General features: G+C 38.0%; 1 protein-coding gene across 2 annotated transcripts in view; it reads right to left on the bottom strand.

Annotated features, from left to right (window-relative positions):
* The window catches only part of cicb (capicua transcriptional repressor b), a 47,346-nt gene that overhangs the window by 15,612 nt on the left and 5,602 nt on the right, over positions 1-26,132 (bottom strand). Inside the window, exons 2-7 of one of the 2 annotated variants that reach the window (XM_082149526.1) lie at positions 20,952-24,816; positions 3,710-3,859; positions 3,260-3,416; positions 2,168-2,276; positions 1,577-1,759; positions 1,338-1,470 (exon numbers count right to left, since the gene is read on the bottom strand). In XM_082149526.1, the coding sequence (XP_082005652.1) occupies positions 1,338-1,470; positions 1,577-1,759; positions 2,168-2,276; positions 3,260-3,416; positions 3,710-3,859; positions 20,952-24,714 (4,495 nt within the window). In that variant the 5' untranslated portion in view covers positions 24,715-24,816. Of the gene's footprint in view, positions 1-1,337; positions 1,471-1,576; positions 1,760-2,167; positions 2,277-3,259; positions 3,417-3,709; positions 3,860-4,551; positions 7,072-20,951; positions 24,817-26,132 lie in introns of those variants that run through there. The other variant, XM_082149527.1, reaches the window with a different exon arrangement.

Below are 26,132 nucleotides of genomic sequence, written 5' to 3'. Positions count from 1 at the left end.
GGAATTACAGTTGCAACATCTCATAATGTACGACAAACTGAGTAGTGTATCACTGAGAAATGTCCAGCTGAATTCATCCTTGCGATGGAGGTTTGGGTTGAACAACTAGATTTTCCAATGTTTCATAATCGCTCCTGCGCTCAAATTCATATGGTAAAATAGTGTCATCATTACTGTCTTTACAGTGTGTGCATTTGTTATATTGTAATGGCCATTTATTTTCTGACACACGCTGTAAGCGATAGACCAAACACAACAATCAGAGCAGAGCAGGCTCGCGGAAAAGAGGGATTTAAAGAGACTGAATCTTTGGACGAGTTGTTGAGTCTGAGAAATGAGGTAATGTGCAATGTATATTATGAGAAAATGATAGTGTTTTGTGACTTTGATGCATGTAAACCTGTTGTAGGAGACTTCCAAAACAAAATTATGAACCTTTAAATTAGCATAATAGGGGCACTTTTCAGTTGTTGATCATGTATATAAAAACTCAATTTCAAGTTTATTGCAAAAAATGCAAATATACACAAACAATGAATTAGTTTGAGAACGTGGGGAGACTGACTCTGTTTCGCCATTCACAGTGCTTCATGGGAGTGGGCGGTTGCCGAGAGCTCTTTTGGTGCATTTGCACTACACAATTCTGATTGGTGCAGATTTCTTGGCACAATCATGGCTACTGTAGTTTTTCACCAGGAATTGTGCTGATAAATATGAGTATTAAAAAAAATAAGCTGTGGGCTGATGGCTTCAACAAAAGCATTTACCATTGATTAACAACCTCATAGCTCACAGTAGATTATCATTAAAAATCAATTCCATAAAAAGATTTATGGGAAACTGATTCGGGGTTGGGGTTGGGGCAGGGGCGGAGACCAAACTTGCCCTAATCGGTCAGCACTATATCTTACATTTCTTGATCATCTATATGCATTTTATGCCTTGAAAACACTTTTAAAAAATGTCAAATTATCTAGCTTGAAGAATGACTAATTTACAAAACTAAACTAATGTTTTGCCAAGTATGCCATCATTTTTCCCCCAATGTATTGCTGTCTTTGAGATTCTTGGAAATATTGATTATAAATATATAATTTGTAGCTATCTTTGTATAATTGAAAAAAACTTTACTGATGCAAAAAATCTGCCAAGTGATAAATAAAATCCTTATTGTTGAGCAATTAAAATTCAAAATCCTTTCAGCTATTAAAAAGGCTTATAAAATATTGAACCAATTAGATCACATTACTTTTTTTTAAAAGTGCATTAGTTGTTAAACTATAATTCACATTAACACAGTGCACAGTGACAGCTGCACTGCTTGTCCTGTTCCGCACCTGTGGTTTCTGACATGCTCCTCTCGCGGATGTCTTTGCCCCCTGGAACACCACGTCCATCGCTGCTGGATTTCTTTCTGTCCTTATTACACCATTTCCAGTCAGGATGTGCCTTAAAGTGTGCCTCCTTCACCTGTGAAAGAATGGCAGAAATATTTACAAAGGGCTGGATTGACTTAATGGGGGTTATTTAGGTGTCTAAACATGCATATCTGCAAATGTAAGACAGTTGGAGTAACCTGAAATGCGAGGTCGTGGTATTTTTGTTTTTCTTTGGGTCCCAAGGCATACCACCACTCTCCAAGTATCTTGCTGACAGTGCGGTTGTCCTGGTTTGGGTGTCTCTGATGAACCAGTGCACGATGCCGCTTGCTGAAGATCATGAATGCGTTCATGGGTCTCCGGATGTGGTCTTTCTCTCTCTGTAAAGTGAAAGAGTAAGAAGGAATGAGTGAATGTGTCTGTGAAAGAGAGTGAGTTTTTTTAACTGATCAAAAGTGTCAGTAAAGACTTGTACATTGTTACAAAAGATTACTATTTTATATAAATCCTGTTTTGAACTTTCTTTTAATCTAAGAATTTTGAAAAAAATGTTTTACGAATTTCACACAAATATTAAGCAGCACAACTGTTTTCAATATTGATAATAATATGAATTGTTTCTTGAGCACCAAATCAGCATAAAGGATCATCATGTGACACTGAAGACTGGAGTAATGGCTGTTAAAAATGAATAAATTACATTTTTAAATATGTTAAAAAACACCCACATTAAAAAGACTTATCGTCCCCAAACTTTTAAATTATAGTGTACATGTGTAAACGTTTACCTTGCCAGGACTGGTTTTGTCATCTTTGGGCAGTGCACTGAGGGACTGAGATCTACGCTTTCCAGGAGATGCAGAAATTGGCGGATCAGGAAGAACACCGGGGAAAAACCTGGACACAAAAATCCCAGTTAATATTAAATGTTAACAGAGGAGGAGAATCAGTGGGGGTCCAGCAGCATGCTTTTATTATCCCAGTATAATACTATACTGATATATTTCCCCCATATACCTCTACTAAACATGTAAACAGCTCACTCTGAAACAATCTCAATTTCTTGCTTACAAGGAATATTTTTCCTCACATTACAAGCATCACTACAAAAGAAGCATTTGATCCAAGAGGCCTATTTTAAACAAGCATGAGAATCCACCATCATCATCCGAGTTATTTTATTAATTGCAGAGACATTAGAATAATGTATTTCTTCTACTTGCATGCACATGATTTTTAAGATGGATTTTCTATTATACAAGCATTTTGGTATTAGTTAACTGATAATTATTACACTGTCACAACCGTATAGCTACTGTGGACCAAAACAGGCTCAAAAGATCCTCCAATTTCACTTTTGCAACCCTCAGGGCCCTTCACTGTGCCGTGAAACAATACAGCAGAAAGCACCGAGCCAATTACTGAAAACTGCAATGCACAGTGTCAATGAGCTACTGCTTTGCAGCCCACCACCAAGACAGAAAGCACAGAGCACATCTGTAATATCCAGTGTACAATATTAAAGAGATGGATGCTTCACATGTCAATAACACCTTAATGCAAAGATAATACAATAAGCTTAATGGGTAAAACGCATTTAGCAGGAACTGTACCAGATGACTTGATTACAACATGGAGCAGAATTTTATATGTGAATTATAAGGGAGAGGGAAAAACAAGTGAGAGAAGTGTATTCAGATGACAGTTCATTAATGTAAATGCTGCTGTCATTCATAGACACAGGAGAAAGTGGAATGCTTTTGTTCTCCCTTTCTTTGTGGTGCCATTATACAGCTCTTTCCACAAAAAGGAATACCAGCAACAAAACACATTCAAACAAAATGACGCATCTCACACACAACACACACTAGACCACTCACGGATCATCCACGTCACTTTCTGTTTCACTGTCAGGTCTCTCTCGCTCCGCATCCTTCTCTCTCTCCGGGGGCAGTTCATCAGCGGAGGGTGTGGGGCGTAAGGAAGGGTCATGTGTTCCCTCTATAATCTCCTTCAGCACTGACCCGCTTTGAGACTCTGAAAGTGAAAGACGAGTTATTCATTACAGCATCTTTAATGAATCCCTCCAATCTGGCAACCTCGGGGGTCAATCGTTGCACTCGGTAATGGCTAAATTACAGAGGCTAGAGTTACAGAGAGTCACTGCAGATGTGATAGGGGAGGCCAAATACATAACAGAATCCGGACTATCCCAGGAAATATGCTTCCAAATGTTTTTAATATCGACCACACAAAAAATATATATTATAATCTCAAAAGGATAACAAGCTAATTTTGGAATCAAACGATGGATGTACAAAGTAAATTACCTTTCTTCAGAGAAGCTGTCTGCGGATGACTGACAGTTTGTTGGCCCTCACCAGGTTGTGCCGATGGATCTGATTGGGTGGGTGCCAGGAAAGGGACCAATGAATGCCAAGGAAACACTGGAACCGATCTGGGCTCAACATTAGTCCACACTACAGGAGAAAATAACAGAGCATTATTCATTCAAGCCAGTATTAACACCAAATAATAAACCATATCAACAGCCAAATCAAAGCCTGACAAGCCACATAAATGACTAGATGTTTATGTATGTAATAAATATTATACCATTGGCTGCTTGGAATAAAAAGATGTCTCAATATTTATTTATGTTAATGATATAACATTTCAGTGTCACTCTCCATACTATCTAAACCATTAGTAATTTTACAAAAGCCATCAAAATGAAAGAGGAAGAGCAAGGATAACGGACCAAAACATCTCATATTATTTAAGATGCAGGCTAACAAGTAGGTTAATATTATTTATTAAAGCTATTATTTTGTTAAACCAAGCTATCATAAATATTTTAACATTATAAGAGTAAACTAATGTAGCTTCAAGCTCAATTATGTTTCACGAGTGCCATACATTACAAAAAAAGGTCTGACTGTCATGAATACAGTAAGTGCATGGACATATTGTTCCCGAATGATATGAAGAAAGCAGTATTTGGCGCCAAATAATCACTTCAAAATTATTTGAATCAAGAACAGAATATTTTGTGATGCTATTACAACTACAATACCACTATTCACGAATACTTAATTTCGGTTGCAAAACAGTTCATTTTTCATTCTATAAGGGAAAAAAATTGCAGACATGTTGAGTAATAATGACTGACCAAACATGCTGAGTCCTTGGCGAAGATACTGCGGGCTTTCCGATGAAAACATGGTTGAGTTAGAGGCTTTAAATGCTTCTTTTTTTTTTTTTAAGAAAAACTTCAGAAACATGTAATATTAAACAAAAGTACTGTTTCAAACGTGCATCTGATATTAGGTAAAAACAAGTCCTTGCGATTAAAAATGAAGTATCCACATGATGCTTTTCCCAGACAGGTGATGTTGAGTCCAGCGATGAAAATACGCGGCCATAATCGATGCTGCCAGCATCCGTCTACTGGAGTTTCATTGGTACCAAATGTTCTTGTTATGACATGTAGCCACACTAATCTTTAGTTCATGATCGCGTCCTTCTGTTTTCTCAGATTTATTGGCTCAGACACCAGATCATATTCGTGTAAAAAGTATGACAGCGTGCTATCAGGTACCGCACAGAAAAGAGTAAAGCGCCGTTCCACCTCCAGGCACGCGCAGATTATAACAAATGACGATCTTGGCGTTAAAACACTTTCGGGTACACAGCTACTATTATATAGACTGCTTCGGTTCGAAATGCGGAAACGGGTTTGGTTTATTTGGATGATGTAGTATATTTTTGGTCCTGTTGGCCCCCTCCTTGTCCGAGCTTGTTTACATTGACGGATAGCTGCGGGGATGAAGGGGTTAAGTAGGCCTCTCGGTCATCCTCGGGCTCGAGTAGTGCAACAGTCCGCTACCTGAGCTCACCTCAGCCCAGGCGGGTATACATGTACAAGATCACGATTAATAATTAATTTGGCAACAAATTACATTTATAAAAATAAAAGAGCAATACAGGCATTAAATAACCAATGCCTAAAACGTGAACACGGTTATCTCAGTAAATCGTCGCGAAAATGGGAAGCCCAAATCTGCCAAATTAGCAGGTTAGCATGGTCATGGTGCTACTACACCCGCAGTACGAGTGTAATTTATTCTTTGGGTTGCGACACACAACGGAAGCGATTTTCTATTTAAAAAGATTAACGAAAGATAATATCCTTCAGGCAGGGAAGTGATATGTATCAAATGCTTAATAATCAAAGGCCACATGTAATACACATCTGTCTTTTTTCACGTGGCCACTATTATTCTCCCTGGCTGTCAGTGCACTTTATCAGATCCACATCCTGTTTCACATCTGATCCAAATTCATCAGTTTGGCGTACATAGCCTGGTTTCCCGACTTATATCTGATTGACAAACGCATAATTACATCCTGCATAGCATACAAGTAACCGGACTCTTTCTGTACTGCCACTTTGGTTTAGGGGCTGCATGTGGGATCCGGACCTGGTTTCAGCAGCTCAGTTCCAGATGAGTCCGTCCCCTCGGGAACGCCCCTGGTATCGCATCCGCACCACCGGGCGCTACAACAGAACCTGTCCTCATGTCACGGCGAAAAACTGTAGCACTACGCCAAAACACCCATATTTAAAAAAGGGAAGAAACGACCGTGTCCGGCAGTGAGAAACTACCAAAGCCAGAGACAGAGAAATAGGCAAGCAACACCTGACCAACAATCATTAGTTACACTGTAGTAGCACTGTAGCTGTTCGTTGTAATTACTGTTCGTGATACACACAAAATATTTGTTATTCCTAATTTTGAACTAGTCTTCGTGCCACTGAAATGGTCTATACTTTGCTATAAATACTAGTTCGCCACAAAATTCCACTTTTGACTATATCCAGAATAATAGCAGCATCTCATATTGTCAAAGAAAATGAAACCCCTGTAGATTGTACAACCGCACGCTGATCCTCTAATCCTTAACGCGGAAAGCATCGTTTTGTCTTGCTCTCCTTTATCTTACACTTTTCCCTTGGAGGGTTTATTTTGATCAAGTTCAATCTGAATCAGGCTTAAAAACGAAGCACGTTTTCCTTAAACTAAATTCTAGTTGCAGCGACTTCTCTTGTTAAATGCCCGCTCCGAAACCCCCTCCCTCGCACACACCCCGGCCCCAATAAGTCTCATCCAAAGGGCTAATCGTCCAGTAAACTCCTCGCCTTCGCCTCTGACACACTCGAAACTAGTAAGAAATCCACTAACATATGACTGTGCGAAACGACCAAACTCCGCCGTGCTCTAACCCGCCACGGACAACGGTGGGGAAATACAAAACAGAGAAGAAAAGCTGGTCAGAGATGATCCGGCGCAGTGCTGTTGTGATGAAATGACGGGTTTTAATAGTAAGAACAGCCCCTAAAGTCCAGTGCGATTCTCCTGCATCAGGGTCACTTTCCGATCCGAGGCGACCCGCGGCGGCTCACGCGCTCCTCTCTGCTCGCTCTGTAGGTGCTCGTAGTAAAGAAGCCGTTGTCTCATAACATCACTCAGTTGGCCACGACTCTTCCCTCGATTTCGCTCTCCTCTCTCATTTCGCAAACCCGTTCTTTCTTTCTTTCTCTTTCCCTCCCTCTTCCTCCTGTTGTATAGTACACTGCCCTCTTTCGTTCTATCAGCGTGTGTGTCAACCTCGCCCAGCCCGTGACCCGCCTTTTACTCTTCGAATGCTTTCTTAGATTGGTCTACGACGCAACCTATCGTAAGACAATCCGACACGCTGATTGGTGAAAGCGTGCGTTGGAATGTCAGTCATATGCAAATCAGCTTTGCCTTTAGTCGTCTCACTGGACGCGGCTGAAAACGAGCTAATAAATCATTAACACCCGAAAGAATCTGGGGCATGACTTTACGTGGGTTCTCGTGATATTTGGTCCCACGGTGACGTTGAAGCTGCCGCGGTACTCTTAACTGGCAAAGAGGCACAGCATGTCATAACAGGAACGATACATATTCGGGGATTTGCGTTTATTATAGGTTAACGAATGCATTATTTTAGGATAGATTTATAAGACTCAAAGGCATGTGTGAAAACAAATCCTCATATAGCCTGGACAATCTCTCTCCCTTCATAACAGTTGTTAAAATGCAATACTATTTTTTGTGGTCATTTCAAAGAAGAGGGCGCCATAAACACACGTAAATATTGCATCTATTTAAAGGGATAGTTCACCCAAAAATTTAAATTCTGTTATCATTTCCTCATCCTCATGTTTTTCCAAACTTCTGCTGAAGACAAAAGAAGATATTTTGAAGAATGTAGGTAACCAAATGGTTTCTGGTCCCCATTGACTTTCATAGTATTTTTTTTTTCCATACTATAGAAATCAATGGGGTCCATGAACTGTTTGGTTTCTGATATTCTTTAAAATATCTTCTTTAGTGTTCAGCAAAAGAAAGAAATTCATACAGGTTTGGAACAACCTGAGGGTGAGTAAATGATGACAGAATTTTCTTTTTGGGTGAACTATCCCTTTAATAGTACTTTTAAAACAGACAAACTTATATTTTATTTATCCACATTAAAGTAAATGAAACAAATGAAAATGTAGGTAAAATGAAACAAATGAAAATGTAGGTAATTGCAATACATTTAACTTAAATTTGGCGTTGAAATAACTTTTAAATTTTTACAAAAAATATACATCACTAATAATGTTTGTGTAACTAATGCAAAAATAACTTGAGGAAACTGAACATGTCAACTTCCCCTCACACTAAAGCCACATCAACTCCAGTCAAAATGAATTGTCAAAATAAGGCACAAGCATTGCCAACAAATGCAAACTGACCTCATTGCTCACAAAGTAAACTCAACTATACAATTTGCACATTTTCTACACTGCAATTTTCAACACTTTAGTTCACAATAGACCCTTTTCACATTTCCTTGTTTCTCGGAAGCGGAAGTCATCATAGTTGGGTAAACTTCTATAACAGTGAATGAGAGACTACATTAAAGTTTTATTGTGCTCAAATAGCAAAATAACAACTCCACAAGTGTTTTCACAACTTTCAAAGAGAGGAAAAAAATAGAGAGAGATTGATAACCGCAGTCAGAAGAGAGAAAGACATCAATTTTACCGACACTTCCACAGCCGCTGTATTAACACCCTCACAGCAGCGTTAACTAGTTTCTTGTAAATTGATGCAAAGGCAATATAATACAAAGTATAGTGTATATATATATATATATATATATATATATATATATATATATATATATATAAACATTGCAGGATTTTACGCGTCATCACAGTCTGTGAAAAGGGACCATATTCAACAGTTAACTACGGCCCTCGAATCTGATTGGTTGAGCTGATTACCAAGAGTGATATTTAGTATAGCAGCACTGGGATGTTACATAGTTTTTATCACTCTGCTGGTTTGTGTTCATGGCGTTTATATTATTTATTGTGTATAGAACTGTTGTATAATAGCAACATCACACTCGCAATTGTGCTGATTGACAGCTGTAATTCAGCTTATATTCAGTACTACATCGCTCTTGCTCATGTGAACCGAACACCTGTCTGCTGTACACTTCTCAGGAGTAAAAAGTGAGGGCAAGAGTATGGGTTTGGTCTTTATTGGCTAGTGTGTTTGGTTAAAAAAAAATAGGACACAAATAAGATTTGTCATTGGGTTTTCTTGGAGACCATACAGCTGGACATACGTCACAAATGTTAAGCAGACGAGCAAAAAACAAAGCCAAATGAAGAAAGAGAGAAGTATTCTTCACATGCCATCGTGTTTCCCCATCTTTTACTATATATAGGATATACTAAAGCACAGCGAACTTTGTTTTGGTTGAGTGCAGTAATATAGGTCAGAGAATAGACTTGTGACCACGCTTACTGCCATCAGGACATTGACCACTGAATTGGCTGATAGTGGTTAGGTGACTGTAAAAAACACTATTATCAGTGTATACAACTCTCAGGCAGCATGACAGGGGCATGCTCACGGCGCCTATGAGTGTCAGCAGGCCGGTGTGTGGGTCTATGTGTGTGTGCTGAGTTCACTGACTGGTTTGTTTGTATGGGTCAGAGGGGTATTGGCCATGTGCCCAGTGTCAGGCAGTCCCCTCACAAACAGTCACGCTACAATGGGGAAGATTTGTGTGTGAGAGAGAGAAAATACAGAGACATTGTAGACATAAGCGTAGTAACATTTTCCACACAAACCACAGTGACCAAATAATATTATAATGTTACCACATACTATTATCTGAGCAATACATTACACTCTATATTTCTGCCAGAAGATTATCCTACACATTACATACACTAGTATGAAACAGAAAGACACTCAAAAGTGGATGAAAAAAATATCAGTGGTCGTGGAATGTTTGAGAAAAGAGAGGGAAAATGGGTGGGAAGGGGAAACTGTGCAAGTCAGGTGAGTAAAAATAGAACAAGAGTCATTCTATGGAGAGGAGGGGAGGAGGGAGTTGTGAAAGTTGTGAAAACAGGGCCTCGCTCGCTGTATGTGGGAAGATGGTAATCGAACGACAGGAAAGGAGAGACAAAAAGTCTGCAAATGGACTAAAAAATAAGGACTTATGATAGAGAACGTGATTATGTGGGCACACATATTTACAGTCTCAACTGATGTACTGAAATCCATGCACATCGGACTGAAGTAAGAATGGGTTATTAAGAGACATGTCTCCTCTGTATAACACAATGTCAGAGCAATGGGAGGGGCTCTTCATTCTCAGCCACTGAGCTTGTGCGGAGCTCCTGGCAACAGCCAATGAAGGAAGGCCAAAACCTTCCAGCTCAGACTGTGATTATAGTAAACAAATTCTTAACTCTTTCCTTGCTGATTCCAGCAAGAATGACTCACAGCAAAATATAACATCAATCAGTCACTACTTCTAACTTAAATAAAATGTACATATCTAAATACATGAAAATGGCAGTAAAATAAAAATAAATAAACAGTTACTCCATTGTGAGTGACAGTTCTCACAAACAGAGATGGCCGAAGCTGATTGAAGGGTTAATAGTGTAAACCCAGTGCTCCAAAACCTTTCTTTTCCTCCTATCCAATCATTGTTTTAATGTGATTAAAAGACAATCTCAAAAATCCCACTCCCCGTTTCCATGGCAACAGCTTTATGGGTACTGTTACTCATGCCGCTTTGGTGACCACTGACCATGGCATCTACACACACACAGCCCTTTTGTAAGATATTTATATCACTACTGCTGCTGCCATCTGCCAGTACCAGCATTCCAGCTATTTTCCAAAGGACAAATGGAGGGGAAAAGAAATTAAAATGGTGGCTAACCAAAAAATCCAGCATGTTGGATTTCTGTACATATCTGTTGATTCACTTACTCATAACATTATTACCACAGCTAGGAACGTCAGATAGAATCTGGTGCAGGTCCATGAAATGCACCACAGAAAAAAAAAAGAAAAAAGAAAAAAAGGTAGTTATGAAACTGTATGCAGGTAGGTTTCTTTAGTGCTTGTAATGGCACACTCTTCTCACATGGTGGCAGCACCATTCTATGGGAAAAAACGAAGGCGATCACAGCTCTGGCAGACACACAATTGAGTGAAGGAGAGATTACAGCCAGAGATGGGGGCTTTTATGTGAATGTATGTGCAAGAGTCTTACGAGAATACATTTTTAGATCCTGCGATCTCCCTAGAGATATAACATAGAAATCAAACATTCAGTGAATTCTAACATGCACCTTAAAATATAGATTATGAGGAAAAAAATGGCATAAAATATAGTCATGAAAAAATACTGTATAACATGCTGACTATATTTATAGAAATGTATACATGTTTGTGTTGTCAAGGAGAACCCCCCACCCCCCACCCAAAAAAAGGAATGGCTGGCATTCCCAGGAAAACTCTGATCAGAGAAAGAACAGCAAGACTTCTGCACTGCACCAGAGAGAGAGAGAGAGAGAGAGAGAAAGATAGAGAGCGAGAAATAGGTGAGGGAAAAGAGTAGAAAAGGCCGACAAATAAGTGGGTGAAAAGAAAAAATGAAAGAGAATGAGTACAGCACTGATGAAAAGGGAGACACTGTTCTACCATATTAGTGATAAACATTGCAGAGTTAGACTACACGACAGATGGCGACTCGAAACTCTGCACATAAATGGAAGAGATCCTGTTCTATGCACTACTGAGGCAGAGACCTGTCGGAAATGCTGCATCAAATACGGACTAAATTACACTATAGCCCCAAATAAAAACAGTCGACAATACGTAAAATGTAATTAAAGTGATGAGTTGAAGTTTGTATATATCTATACAGTCTCTTTTATCAGTTAAAAATGTGCAACATAAACCTGATGTTTACAGTAACTGTTCTCAGTTATGAAATAAATCAAATAAAAATTGCTTTGCACTTTTGGGGAAAATAACAGTAAACATGCATAACTGATTAGGACAATGCATACGTACATATATAGATATATATATGGACGGACTAATCTTCTCTTTAATCCTAAACATCCACATTCACTCGCTACGTAAATACATCTGAAATAAGAACACACACACACACACACACACACACACACACACACACACACACACACACACACACACACACACACACACACACACACACACACACACACACACACACACGTTGATGCACCTATCATTACGAGGACATTTTATACTGTATTGTATACATGATTTTTATACTGTGCAAAACTGTATATTCTAACTCTTAGGATAACCATCCGAGAATATATATATATATATAATTTATAAGCAGTTTTCTCATGGTGACCAAAAAGTTTCCCCACGAGATCAAACATTTCTGATATTACTATACTTTATTTGTCCCCATAACATAGGCTTTATTTGTCTCTTAAAAATAAATGCTGACTCCTCAGTCTAACAAACTTTGAATAGTAAAAATGTTTTTTAAATGTATGAATTTAAAAGGTTACCAATTATCATAAAGCATTGGCAGCATTGCAAAATTTATTTGTACCACAATCAGCTGATCAACTAAAGAAAAAGAAAAAACAGTTCAGTATTTTCTGTTTAATTTTGCATGATATATTAAAAAGATATTAATAATTGTTTTGTTTTTTCAGAACAATATTTATAATTTACATTTCAATACTTACATTTCAGAATATTGGTCTCTTATAATGCCTATAATCCTTTGTAGGTTAACCTCAGAGGTTAGCTCTCATTAGTGTATACAGCAATACAAAATTCCATTAAAAAGATAAAGGCAAAAAAAAAAAAAAAAACCTTTAGGGCAGATTCTATGAATTTATGGATTATGTTTCTTTTCAGCACACTGTTAAAATTTTTTGTAAGAAATTACAGTATATTCCAGGTTACTACTTGCATTACTTTACCAGAAATTCCACAGTAGGACTTCTCTTGTATCTAACTCATTCTTGGAAATGTCTAAAATATCATACTATATGTCTACAGTGCATATGGTGTTATGAAGGTACCCAGCACGCAGTGCGGCATGAATAGATTATGCTGTTCTTGATTCTTGTTGGTTTTATCTGTACTGCTGAACTTATTTTTGGTTCACATTTAGCAGTTTGTGTTGTTTGTTTATTTTGTAATGTTCAGAATTGATCTTTTTTTGTATTATTATTTGTTGAGTGCCACCATTGTGTTTTGTATGTCGAGTATTGATGTCTGTGCATCATTAGGTGAGGGAAGAAAAAAAGTCTTGTCACATGATGTCACACCTTTCAAAGATAAATCTCAGTAGCCGCTTTACTATTGTGAAATATCCATCTACAAAGAATTATGAATTTGAAAGAAGATATCTTCATGCTGAAAAAAACGCTAATAATAGTATAGTTTGACTAACTTAAAATCAGCCAATTAGCTTATTTTATATTCTAGCTTGTCATTGTTTTAACAAATGTTTCCTTTGTCACACTTCTAACGTGGCTAGATCAGACATTTGAATATGAATATACAAGGTCCAAGATCCCAAGCAAATGGAACACTAAAACAAAACAATTACAGTACTAAACAATATAATTTCTTACAGTGGTAACTTCTTACAAAGTCAACTTTATAATGTGAATTCACAGTAAAAGGAGAGCAGTAAATTACTGTGATGTCAGCATCATTATGCTGTTGATGAACAGTAATTCTTAAGAAAATGCATGCATTAATTTCACTGTAAATGTCTGACTACAGTAATTTATTGTAAAATAATACTCTTTAATCTTGTAAATTCCTGGCAATTTTTTTTACAGTGCAGGTCTGCAATTTTGTTATACAGACTGTGTGTGTTGTCTCTCTGTGTTAACGTCCTTCTCACGAGCCTGCGTGTCAAGGCAGGCCTACACGATCAGGCCTAAATCTTTACAAAGGGCCTGTTATCATTTCACAACACACACTCCCTTTCCCTCTAATAAGGTTTATCAAACATTCAAATATTATATATATATAAACACACTAGCATTCAAGCCACATACAAAACAACTTCCATCAAATTGACACACTGTTATGTTTGTATAATTGACATTCCATCATTCCTTAGCACACACAGCACATTCACAACTGAACACATGTAACTAAATCATAATCACTTCAGTTCAGGTTTTGGCTATTCAAATCAAAATTTTTTTTTTTTTTTTTTTTTTTTTTTTTTCACTTTACTTCACTTTCTCTTTTTTCCATGTAACATGTAATGACCATGTTTTGAATATTGTGCTAAAAACAGCACTGCAAGTGCGACAACCAGAGCAACGTCTAATCGAACCCACTATTACAGCAACTGATGATTACAACCACACTGCAAAATCCAAGACCCAGCAGAACACAACCTAAAACTAGATTTTATTTAAATTATCTGAAATATGGAGAAATATAGTTCTCTGTGATATTTTTTTTATTTACAAGCACTGAAACTGAGAAATCATACTTTTGATGTGCTATTAGAATATATTAATTAAAAATGGGGAAAAAAGGAATGTTTGAACAAGTGTTTGGTCCTTGTGTTCCATTGAAATAGTGTATTTTTTTCTATTAAGAAAAAACGGATCATTATGCAATTTGAGAATCTGAAATAAAGCAGTAGAAAATAAAGACAAAAGAGCATTTCAAAGAGCTAAAGTAAAAAAAATGCATAATTTAGGGAAAGAGTATGTGTCTGAATTTACAAATGGGGACTGTTGGTTAAATTATCAGGAAATGACAGGACAGTTAAATTAAATTACTTTTGAACTATAGGTACACTAATTCTATAGCTGAGAATGGGTCAACCATATCAGGATGTGTAAAAGTTTGTAATAAAAAAAAATACATACAACACATAATACAAAATACCCAGGCCAGCAGCTATGTGTGAAAATATTCTGTGGCAAAATGAGACAAAGATAGAGTCTTTAAGTCAAATTTCAAAGCAACATTCTAACATTGAAACAACTAAAAAGATACCATGTGAGGAAAGGTGATAGAAAGACCATGCTGTGGGACTGCTTTTCATCAGCAGAAACTAATCGTCATTTTAAAATGTGGTTGGTGAAAAATACAGGGAAATGTAAAAACTGCTAAATAATATGATTTTTTTTTTTTTAAATGAAGCAGAATCCTTTGTAATAATACAAAATATGTATGCAAACCTATTTCAATCATATTTCAATAGAAATTTTAATAAAACAAAATAATATTTAAATATAAATGGTAATTTTCAGTGTTTTCAAATAAAAATATCACAAAGAAAAAGATTTTGATATTACATTTGTAATTTAGTATAATGAGAAAACCGGTTAGGGCCAATAAACATATCCTCTTTAAAAAATATCCTTATTATTAAGAAATATACTGTTAGCCAATCATTATCGAGAAAACAAAAAAAAACTGACAGAGCTCAAATTATTTTTATGTAAAAGGCATAGTTTGTGGAGTGAAAAAAGAGACTTGAAACTACCATAGTCAATTATACAGTTTAACAGTCATCATACAAAACATTTTGCAGAATGAGATGAAAAGTATTCTAGAAAGCCATGTTTTATACTGAATTGAATGGGAATGAATGTTTTAAAATATAGTGATTTTTTTTTTTTTTTTTGTCACACACAGTATTACATTGATCTTATACTATTGCATTGGTGAATGTTTGGTTCTGATTGGTTAAAAGGTCTGACTGGTTTTGGTTTTGAGGCGTTGATTAATCTTTATATCACTGCAGTATTTTCAATAACTTAAAGAGAGTTCACCCAAAAATGGAAATTCTGTCATCTTTTACTCACCCTTTTATCATTCCAAATCTGTATGACTTTCTATCTTCTGCGGAACACAAGACATTTTAAAGAATGTTGGTAACCAAGCAATTTTGGTTACCATTGACCTCCATTTTATGGACAAAGATATATTTTTTTATGTTCTACAGAAGAAGGAAGGTCATACTGGTTTGGAACAACATGAGGGTTAGCAAATAATAAATAAAAAAAATTTTGTGAACTCTCTTTAAGTTATTAATAATACTGCAGTTATTGAAGATTAATCAACATCTAAAAATCAAAACCAATCAAGTCAAGTCAAGTATATTTGTATAGCGCTTTTCACAATACAGATTGTATCAAAGCAGCTTCACAGTATTAAATTAAAATAATACAACAAAGTTTGTTTCAAGAGGAATTTATTGATTGATAAAATTAAATTAAATATCCCCAAAATATCCCCAACTGAGCAAGCCAAAGGCAACAGTGGCAAGGAACCGAAAAACTCCATCAAGTGACCTAATGGTGTCCTAAAACTCCATCAGGTGACCTAATGGAGAAAAAAAACCTTGGGAGAACCCAGGCTCAGTCGGGGGCCAGTTCTCCTCTGGCATTTATGAGCTAGAGGCCGGATTGTAGTTTGAACTGTAAGATTATATGAATGCCTGGCTGAAGAGATGCGACTTTAATCTAGTTTTAAACTGGGAGAGTGAGTCTGAGCAACGAACAGTATCAGGAAGACTATTCCAGAGTTTTGGAGCCAAATGTGAAAATGCTCTCCCTCCTTTGGTGGTTCTGGATATCCTAAGTATGACCAAAAGCCTTGAATTTAGTGATCTTAAAGAGCGCGATGGATTATAGGGCGATAGAAGATCGGTTAAATAGACTGGAGCTAAGCCGTTTCGGGCTTTATAAGTCAGAAGCAATACCTTGTAATTAATACAGAACTTTATAGGTAACCAATGCAGTGATGATAAAATCGGTGTTATATGATCATATTTTCTTGATCTCGTAAGAACTCTAGCAGCTGCATTTTGGACTAACTGTAGCTTGTTTATTGAGGATGCAGGACAACCAGCTAATAAAGCATTACAGTAATCCAGTCTCGAGGTCATGAATGCATGAACTAACTTTTCTGCATCAGAAACTGATAGCATATTACGTAGCTTAGCAATGTTTCTAAGGTGGAAAAAGGCTGTTTTTGTAACATATGAAATATGATTTTCAAAAGACAGGTTGCAATCGAGTATAACACCCAGGTCTTTTACTGTAGAGGATAAAGTAACAGGACATCCTATGATGTTAAAGTTGTATTGTGCAAGGTTTTGTGGGCGGTTTTTTTAACCGATAAGTATTACCTCTGTCTTGTCTGGATTTAATAAAAGAAAATTACGCGTCATCCAATCTTTTATATCTTTAACACACTCTGTCAATTTGGAAAATTTTGCGTTTTCATCCGGCCGTGATGAAATATATATTTGAGTGTCATCAGCATAACAATGGAAACTAATTCCATGTTTCCTTATAATATTTCCAAGTGGCATCATATATATTGAGAATAACAGAGGGCCTAACACAGATCCCTGCGGCACTCCATAGTTTACTGGAGTTATGATCGATTTTTCTCCATTTAAATAGACAAAATGGTAGCGGTCAGATAGGTATGATTTGAACCAGCTTAATGCTTGTCCTTGAACACCAGTATAATTTTGTAGTCGATCTAAGAGTAATGTGTGATCTATAGTATCGAACGCAGCACTAAGATCAAGTAAAACTAGTATTGAGATACAGCCTTGGTCAGAAGCTAAAAGTAAATCATTTGTGATTTTAACGAGCGCAGTTTCAGTGCTATGATGCGGTCTGAATCCAGACTGAAACTTTTCATAGATATCATTTTGTTGCAAGAAAGAGCCCAGTTGAGCGGACACCACTTTTTCTAATATTTTAGACATAAATGAAAAATTTGAAATGGGTCTATAATTTGCTAGATTATTATGATCTAATTGTGGTTTCTTAATGAGAGGTTTTATAACTGCCAGTTTAAATGTTCTTGGAACATGACCTAATGATAAAGACCAGTTAATAATATTGAGGAGAGGCTCTTCCACTACAGGTAACACTTCTTTCAGTAGTTTAGTTGGTATAGGATCTAATAAACATGTTGTTGTTTTAGATGAAGTGATACGTTTATTTAACTCTTTTTGTTCTATAGTTGTAAAGCACTGTAATTGTTCTTGCGGGGTGATAATTGAAGCTGAATTATAAGGCGCAATTGAAGATTGAACGTTTACAATTGTGGTTCTGATGCTTTCTATTTTCTCAGTGAAGAAGTTCATGAAATCATTACTACTGAACTGTAACGGGATATTTTGTTCGGGTGACGTCTGTTTATTTGTTAGTCTAGCCACGGTGTTAAATAAAAACCTTGGATTGTTTTGGTTGTTTTCTATTAGTTTGCGGAGGTGCTCAGCCCTGGCCGCTTTTAGGGCCTTTTTATAACGTGACATACTGTCTTTCCACGCGATTCTAAAGACCTCTAAATTAGTTTGTTTCCATTTACGCTCTAAAATACGGGTTTCTCTCTTTAAAACATGCGTAGTATTGTTGTACCATGGTGCTTTAATTTTCTCTCTGGCCTTTTTTAATTTAATAGGTGCAACCACATCCAATGTTCTAGAGAGAATGGTGCTCATAGTGCTAGTTAGTTCTTCTAGTTCATCTGTTTGTTTGGGTTCAGGCAGCAGCTGAGACAGATTAGATAAGCAATTTGAGAAATTATCTATGGTGGATGGGAGGATTGTTCTGCCTGGTTGATAACGCGACACCGCATGACATATTACAGCAGTACGTAATATGCAAGTTACCATGTAGTGATCAGTGACATCATCACTTTGTGGAATGATATCTATATCGGTTGGATCGGTTCCATGTGATATAATTAAATCGAGTGTATGATTAAGACGATGAGTTGGTCCGGTGACGTTTTGCTTGACCCCAAATGAATTGAATAAATCTGTAAACGCAGCCCCTAACGCATCATTTGGATTATCTACATGTATGTTAAAATCTCCAACAATTAATGCTTTATCGACATTGACTAATAGGTCTGAGAGAAAATCTGCAAACTCTTTTAGGAAATCAGCGTAAGGCCCTGGCGGTCTATATACGGTAGCCAAGGCTAGAGATAATAGGGATGTTTTTCTAACATCTAAGAGCGTAACATTTAGTACAAGTACTTCAAATGAAATAAACTTATAACCCGTTTTCTGAGTAACATTGAGAATATCTCTATAGATGGTTGCAACACCGCCGCCACGACCAATCAGACGGGGCTCATGCTTATAACAGTATCCAGGAGGAGTAGACTCATTAATACCGAAATAATCATTTGGTTTAAGCCAGGTTTCAGTAAGGCAAAGTACATCGAAGCTATTATCTGTGATTATTTCATTTACAATAGCCGCGTTTCCACCGCAGGAACTTTCCCCAGGAACTAGGGACTTTGGGCTGGTACTCGATGTGTTTACACCGCAGGAACCAGGGTCTAAATGAAGTTCCGGGTAAATATTTCCCCCTCCGATAGTCCCTGCTCATGAGGTAGTACTTTTTCAAAGTTCAGGAACTTTCAGGGGTGGTACTTGTGCGCTGCACAAGCTGATTGGTTGTGTTCACGCCGCATTTTGGTTGGATGATTCCACGCAGCATTTTATTTATTTTTAACCTCCCTTTTTAAAAAATCTATTGCGGTTCGTGTCGTGGCTTCATGCAGTAGGAGTTGTCTGTCTGCAAATATGGAATTTAATAAAAAAAACTGGTGGACTGGCGACGAGTTTCAGGCTTTATTAAGGGTATTTGTGGAAGAGTAAACTTTCTGCGCGTTCGTCCCAGCCATCTCACGTTCAATGTCCGCAATAGCTGATAACATACAAATTTTATATCTAACGTTAGCATTACGAGCTTACTGAACACGCTTTATCAGTGCTCGTCTCTTTTCTGCCACAGCTTTTATTATTAAGTCATTATGTTTACACATTGTCATCTATTGCAAGGCACTCCAAACCATGTTACAAATGTACTATAACAGGATTGAAATAGCGCTTTTGAGGTTAGTAACAAACAACTATTTACAAGACTGTCACTATTTATGATTGATAGACGGGGTTCAGGCTTTTTTTAAGCGTATTTGCGAAAGAGGAATTTTTTTTGCGCGTTCGTCCCAGGCATCTCACATGATAACACTGATAACATACGTTGTCTAATTTTATACGCATACGAGCTTTCTGAACACGCTTTAGTATCAGTGCTCGTCTATTTTGTTTTGTTAATTACCTCGTTAGTAAACCAATACATAACTGCAGCACAGTTTGAATCTCCTCCATAGCCTACTTATTATAAATGTGGCGCTCAAAACTGATTACTGTCCGTCGCAGACTGGGAGGAGCAGTTGCGCGCAGTTTACCTTCCCGGTACTTTAGACCGCGGTGTAAACGCATAAAGCAACCGGTCTGGGGCGAAAAAAGTTCCTGGGAAAAAAGTTCCTGGTACAAATTGTTCCGGGTAATTTCGGTGGAAACGCGGCTTAAAACTGCCTTAGGTGTGAGTGATCTAAAGTTTAGAAGACCTAGCTTTAGAAATAGTTTTTGTTTACTAATAGCAACATTTTCTGTTTTAATAACAATTAGATTTTTCCTAGATCCTGCAGTAGATTTATTATTTGATCTCACTAAACGAGGAATAGACACGGTTTCTATGCAATGTTCTACACTAGTATTTATATCAGTTAAATTGGTGCAGCAGAGACTATGATTTGAACTTTTGGTTACTAGTCAAAGGGTATTTAACAATCAGACCTTTTAACCAATCAGAACCAAACATTCACCAATGCCATAGTATAGTATCAATGTAATACTGTGTGTGGCTAAAAATATTACTAACAAAACACTTAATCAGTAAAATAGTTTTGCTACTGATACGTTACATAACTTCAAGAAGAGCAATGTTAACTGTTTTCCATTAAAACAATTATGACAACTAGCTTCACTACATTCAATTAATGATTTAAATCTGATATTTGTGGTAGTCTTTTAAAACACATTTTAAAAATTACATTCAATCTGTTTTGACATTTTGTGTGCATAGACAAAAGTTCAATAATGGTGTATCTATATTCTCTAAATCGTTTCTATTTTAAATTTTTATTGAATCAGTTTAACATGGCATTTTCTCATGTGTTATCATGTAATTGAAGCAAAACAACATCTGTCAAGGGAATAACAACTTAATATTTGGTGTCAGCATTAAATGTAAATATAGAATTCTCTTACCAGTTCCAGGTCGCCCCATGATGATGTCTTTGCATGGCACAGGATGCAAGGTCTCTGTGGGAAGTATGAGTGGCAGCAGGGCAGTAGGAGCAGGGTGACAAGGGACAGGCTGCTGCAGCGTTACTTGGGCACTCTTATCTTGTCCCCCTCCATCACCCGCACCAATGAGACCAGGCCCTGGGACAAGGCTAGGCACTGATATGCAGGCTAAAGTGGCGCTGGATTGCGAAGGTAGACCTGCAGGGGTTGAATTTGGAATGGAAGAGGTAGTAGATACTAGAACAAGAGTTGAGGTGGGATTCTGCAGTAAGACAGATCCATTAGAGGAAGCAGCGTTAATTGGAACAGGAACCTGTAGTCCTGTCTCTAGATGTACACCAGTTTGGCTGTTTTCTGTGGAACTGGTCCTGTCCACCGCTGCAACTCTAGCCAGTGGGAGTTCTGTAAACTTTATTAAAGGAACCTCAGGATTTCTCACTATTACTGGAGAGTCTCTCAAAGGCTGCTGGGAGACTGTAAATTGTGAACCTGATTCTAAGCCTAGGGGAGAAGCTGGTGGGGAAGAGGCAGTGGCTGAAGGCAGTCTTTGGGGGTGTGTGACAGTAGTGGTCTGAGGAGAGATAATGCAGAGATTTGTTACATGGGAAGGGTCACGACAGCTTTGTTCCTGATCGGATTTGGCATATTCCTGCAACAGTGGAGTTGGGGGAGGAGGGGCATCTGTCCTGCGTTTGCCTGGGCTCATAGGTACAGTGAAGGTTAGACTGGTGTGGAAGGATGGCACAATACCAGACAGGTGTCTGTCTTTCTCCCTCTCTGTACCTCCTGTTCCATGTTTTGGGACACCACTGTTGGTACCACTTGGGTGTTTGTGGCGGCGAGGAGGCAAGACTGGAGAGGCAGTAATAGGGCTAAAATTTGCAGGGTGAAAGCCAAAAAGTGGTGATGCTGATGGGGAAGGTGTAGGTGAGAATGGGGACTGATTTGAAATTGGTGAGAATGAGGATGTTACAGACCTTGAGCCCAGGGATACCAGCATAGTTGCAGCCTCACATTCATCAAAGTCAAAACGAGAGTAATCTTGAGGAACCAGTGAAGGCAAGCCAAGACGTGGACGAGAGTCAGTACCTCGACTGCTTGTCTCACTACTGTCGCGAGAAGTCTCATCCCAATCAAATTCACTGCTAGCACGACCCCGAAGATCTGAAGGGGTGACGGTCCCTGAGCTACTCTCTCCACCTCCTCCACTCCCTCTCTCTCCCACTGCTCCCTCCATTTCTTTGGTACGCATGGAGAGGTGACGAGAACAGTAGCCACGACGCTGAGACTCTTTCATGCAGCCTTCTCGTGAGCACAGGCGCCGCCACTGCTTTCCATTGAACTTCTTACGGATTCCATTAGGTGTACAAACCACATCGCCTTTCTTGTATTTCTGTTGGGCAACTGACAAAGGTGTCCTTGATCTTGAGGAAGAAGCAGAAGAAGAGGCAGAACTCCCTGGAATTGGGGTGGAGGTCTGTGAAGGTGTAGGAGTCTTTTCCAGAGGTGTCAGAGAACCCCTGGAGCTAGGGGAAGGAGGCACAGAGGGTGGCATAGGGTGAGAGATCCCTCCATCAGACCCTAAAATCGCAGGTGAAGGGGTTGGCCGTGGACTTCCTAAAGATGTCCCAGAGATGCCTCGCACCACTGTAATGGGACTTGGATACCCAGGAGGTTTGGAAAAAATTTGTCTGTGCTGATTAGGAGGACATGCTTTTGGTCCCCCTGAGACTAAGTGTCCTCCACCATCTCTGAGTGGTGCCATGTTGAGCCGCAAAACCTCCATGTCCACCTCTGGAGACTGCAATTGCTTTCGCTCGTGTTCTCTTTCTCTAACTCTTTCTCTATTCCCAGTTCCCTCATCTTCCATCCTAGCTGATAAAGTAAACATATTGTTTGCTACCATCACAACTGCTGGTGAAGTGGAAGATGAAAGATGTGTGCTTCCATAGTGATGAACCCCTGTGTGTGGAGATGGGAATCTGCAGTTCTCCCTGGGAGTACCTGCAGTTACCAAATCCATTCCCTCACTTAACTGACATAGTTCCCTCTCCACTTCTATCTCCTCTCTGTGCTCTCTCTCTTCTCGTTCCTTCTCTCTCATAACCCCATCCCATGGTGGAACAAGGAGGCGCAAGTTCTGGTGGGCAACGCATACAGTCTGTGAACTTGATGTCTGTTGCGTCTCCTCATTACTACACCTCTCCTTCTCCTGCTCTAACTCCTCCTGCAAAAGCACCATGTAAGGGGAAACTGAATGAGAGTCAACCTGACTAACCACACCTTCTCTGTAGCACTCCCTACCATTTTCTCCTCCATAAGGCACACAAACACGCGTCCCAACCTCCACAAGATCATTTCCTGGGGGTGGGGCGTCTAAAATGAGGTCAATGGGTTGGTGTGGACGACTTACTAAAGTATGAAATGGATATGAGAGCAGTGTCCCTTCCCCATTAATCTGCAACTCTACATTCAGCTGCTCTCTACTGGACCCACGCACCACACCACAAATAAATACACATTCCTTCATCAGCTTCTCATCATCCTTTAAATTTGATCTTGGCCGTCTACGTGCTAGCACCCTTTGGTTTTTCAGTCCTTTAGCTAGTGCTTCCGCTATTGTTGCAGACCCTCTCTTCTCAGTTTGAGTGTGATTGGGGGACAGGAGGACAGACAGGGTTGAATTGTTGGACAGGTTGAATCTTCTTGACACTCTTACATGGTTACCTGAATTTAGCTGCACACAAGAGGGCTCAGGTACTTCCAGATCCACAGAATGTTCACTGGCTGTGTCTGTGGATGATGAGCGCACAGAATTTGGGGCTTGATCCCCATATCCATCTACTTCCACCGCTTGCATCACCTTTTCTCTCTCAGAAGGCACCTCACTTTTCAACATATCACCCTTAGTTCTATCTCCTTTTGGAGTTTCTGTGCTTGCTATTTTGCCCATTTCTCTCCTACTATTCTCACTATTGTCTAGATCAGAATCTGCTTTAACCAAATCATTTCTGACCACAGGAGTAGTGCTCTGACAAATGGAGTTGTGTGGAGAACTTAGATGATTGCTATGAAGAGCGAGTTGGGCTACAGGGATCGAACTGATGGAAGAGGTACTGGAAGCTTGATGTTCATACATGTATTTCTTTTTGGGTACCCTGGCTTTAAAAGTGGCTGTTTTTCGACTGGAGGGTGTGGTGGAAGTATGGTTGGCACTGACAGAGTTGCTTTTATTTAAACTGTTGGCTGTATTATTTGTGTTTTGTGTATTGCTAGGAGTGCTGTTTACATGTTGGTTGCTAGCTTTACTGTTTGTGCTAGTAAAGTTTTGTGTGTTTGCGTTACAGATGTCTGTGCTATTACTGTGTACATTTTCCTGTGCATTGCTGGCTATCTTGATTGAGTCTGTATTATCTGTTAAATTGTTAGTGTTAATGTTCCTGGGGCTTTTTGCTATATTCACAATTACTGCATTCTCTTCAGATTTTGATGTTTCCATTGTCCTTTCTCTTATTCGCTTATTTAACCCCTCATTGTTTGAGATGTTGCTACTGTTGATGTGCTTGTCCTGAGAGCTATCTTCTTTGGATGGAGTGCATTTCTGGTGTGAAGGTGCAGGCTGTGTTGTTTGTGAATGTCCTTCAAGCTTGCCCACTCGTTTTCTTGCTCCTTTTGCTCTTGCCGATAAAGGAGAGCGTCCTCTCTGTTTCTTTGGTGGCCTCATCTTTTTTAGTTTGGCAAATATCTTTTTCCCCCTTTTGTTGTTTTTCTCTTCTCCCTTTTAATTGGCTCTTTTGAGGTTTCTTTTATTTCTTCTCAAAACAACCTGTTAACAAGAAGGAAAAGAGTCAGAGAGAGAGACAGATAAAGAAACATTTCCTTTTTGTTATTACAAAGTGATTGGGAAGATACTGCTCAAAGTGTATGAATGTGACTAAACTAAAAGTAGTGCTGTGTACACAAAAAGGTAAAAGACATCAAGTCATTTAATGTCTATATTTAAGTAGATTTTTAGAAAAGATTACAATTATTTAAATAGAATACAGTGTAAAATGTGAGTGTGCTAAATTATAACACAGACAAACTTCACAGTTCACATGCAAACAAAGAATATGCACAATGAAGAAACCTTCAGCAAAGGACACACTCTCTCCAGTACATCAAGTACTCTTCTGACAGTGAGGTTGGATGATCAAAGTATATTCATGTAAAGTTAAAAATAATTGTATTTTTTATTTTTGTAAACAAATTAAACATAATAATTGTAGGACACACTGAAAGTCACACCAGGTGAAAGTCACATTTCAATCAGTGCCATTGAGAATAACAATTTAGTCTTGATGCATTGTAATAGACACGTAACCTCCATGGTGTGCAGAACAGATATTAAGTCTTACTAGATATTTTGCTTATTTATTTTACTTTTCTGTTCTGAAAGAATAGTGTAAATTTCCAAGTCATATAGGTGAAACACTTAAAAAAGTATTTATAATGTTGTTTCATTTTATGTTAAATTTATAGGTAAAGGTCAGTGATATAGCTTTTTAAATTCAAGGTTATAGGTTTCCATTTAAAGCACAAAAAAAATCTGATTTTTTTATGTATAGAATTTTAGCAAATGCACATAAAAATAATAACAAATGTATAATTTGGACATTTAAAAAATTATTCATCCACTGTCGTCACACTGTCAGGGACAACAGAAGGGCCCAGAAGAAAAATATATCCACGACCACATCAGTAGGAAAAACACAAATATCATATCTGTTTTTAATTTTGGCACATTGTGGATTTTCTGAGTGGCATGTATTAGCTGACATGCCTAAAAAACTTAAAATGCTTGTCAAAAACAGAACACCGTAGATATTTTAAATAAATAGTCAATAAATCAATTTTAATTTATGTGTTTATCATTTCAAAATAAATGTTTCAAAAACATACAAAACACATTCTACAGAAAATATATATTTTTTTTTATTATGTGTCCATATTTGTCCCACCCATTTATTAAATATAGTAGGATAAAAAATTTATCAACGTATGTAAAATTATAAAAAATAAATAAATTACAATCACATGCAGTCACATTTAAAATAACATGTGTGACTGAATTAGAATTATTAGAATGTCTGAATTTTATCC

The sequence above is a fragment of the Leuciscus leuciscus genome, assembly GCF_965113295.1.
Source record: "Leuciscus leuciscus genome assembly, chromosome: 20".
Lineage (NCBI taxonomy): Eukaryota > Metazoa > Chordata > Actinopteri > Cypriniformes > Leuciscidae > Leuciscus > Leuciscus leuciscus.
The sequence above is the reverse complement of the archived record's forward strand: the minus strand, read 5'-3'. Positions and strand labels throughout refer to the sequence as shown.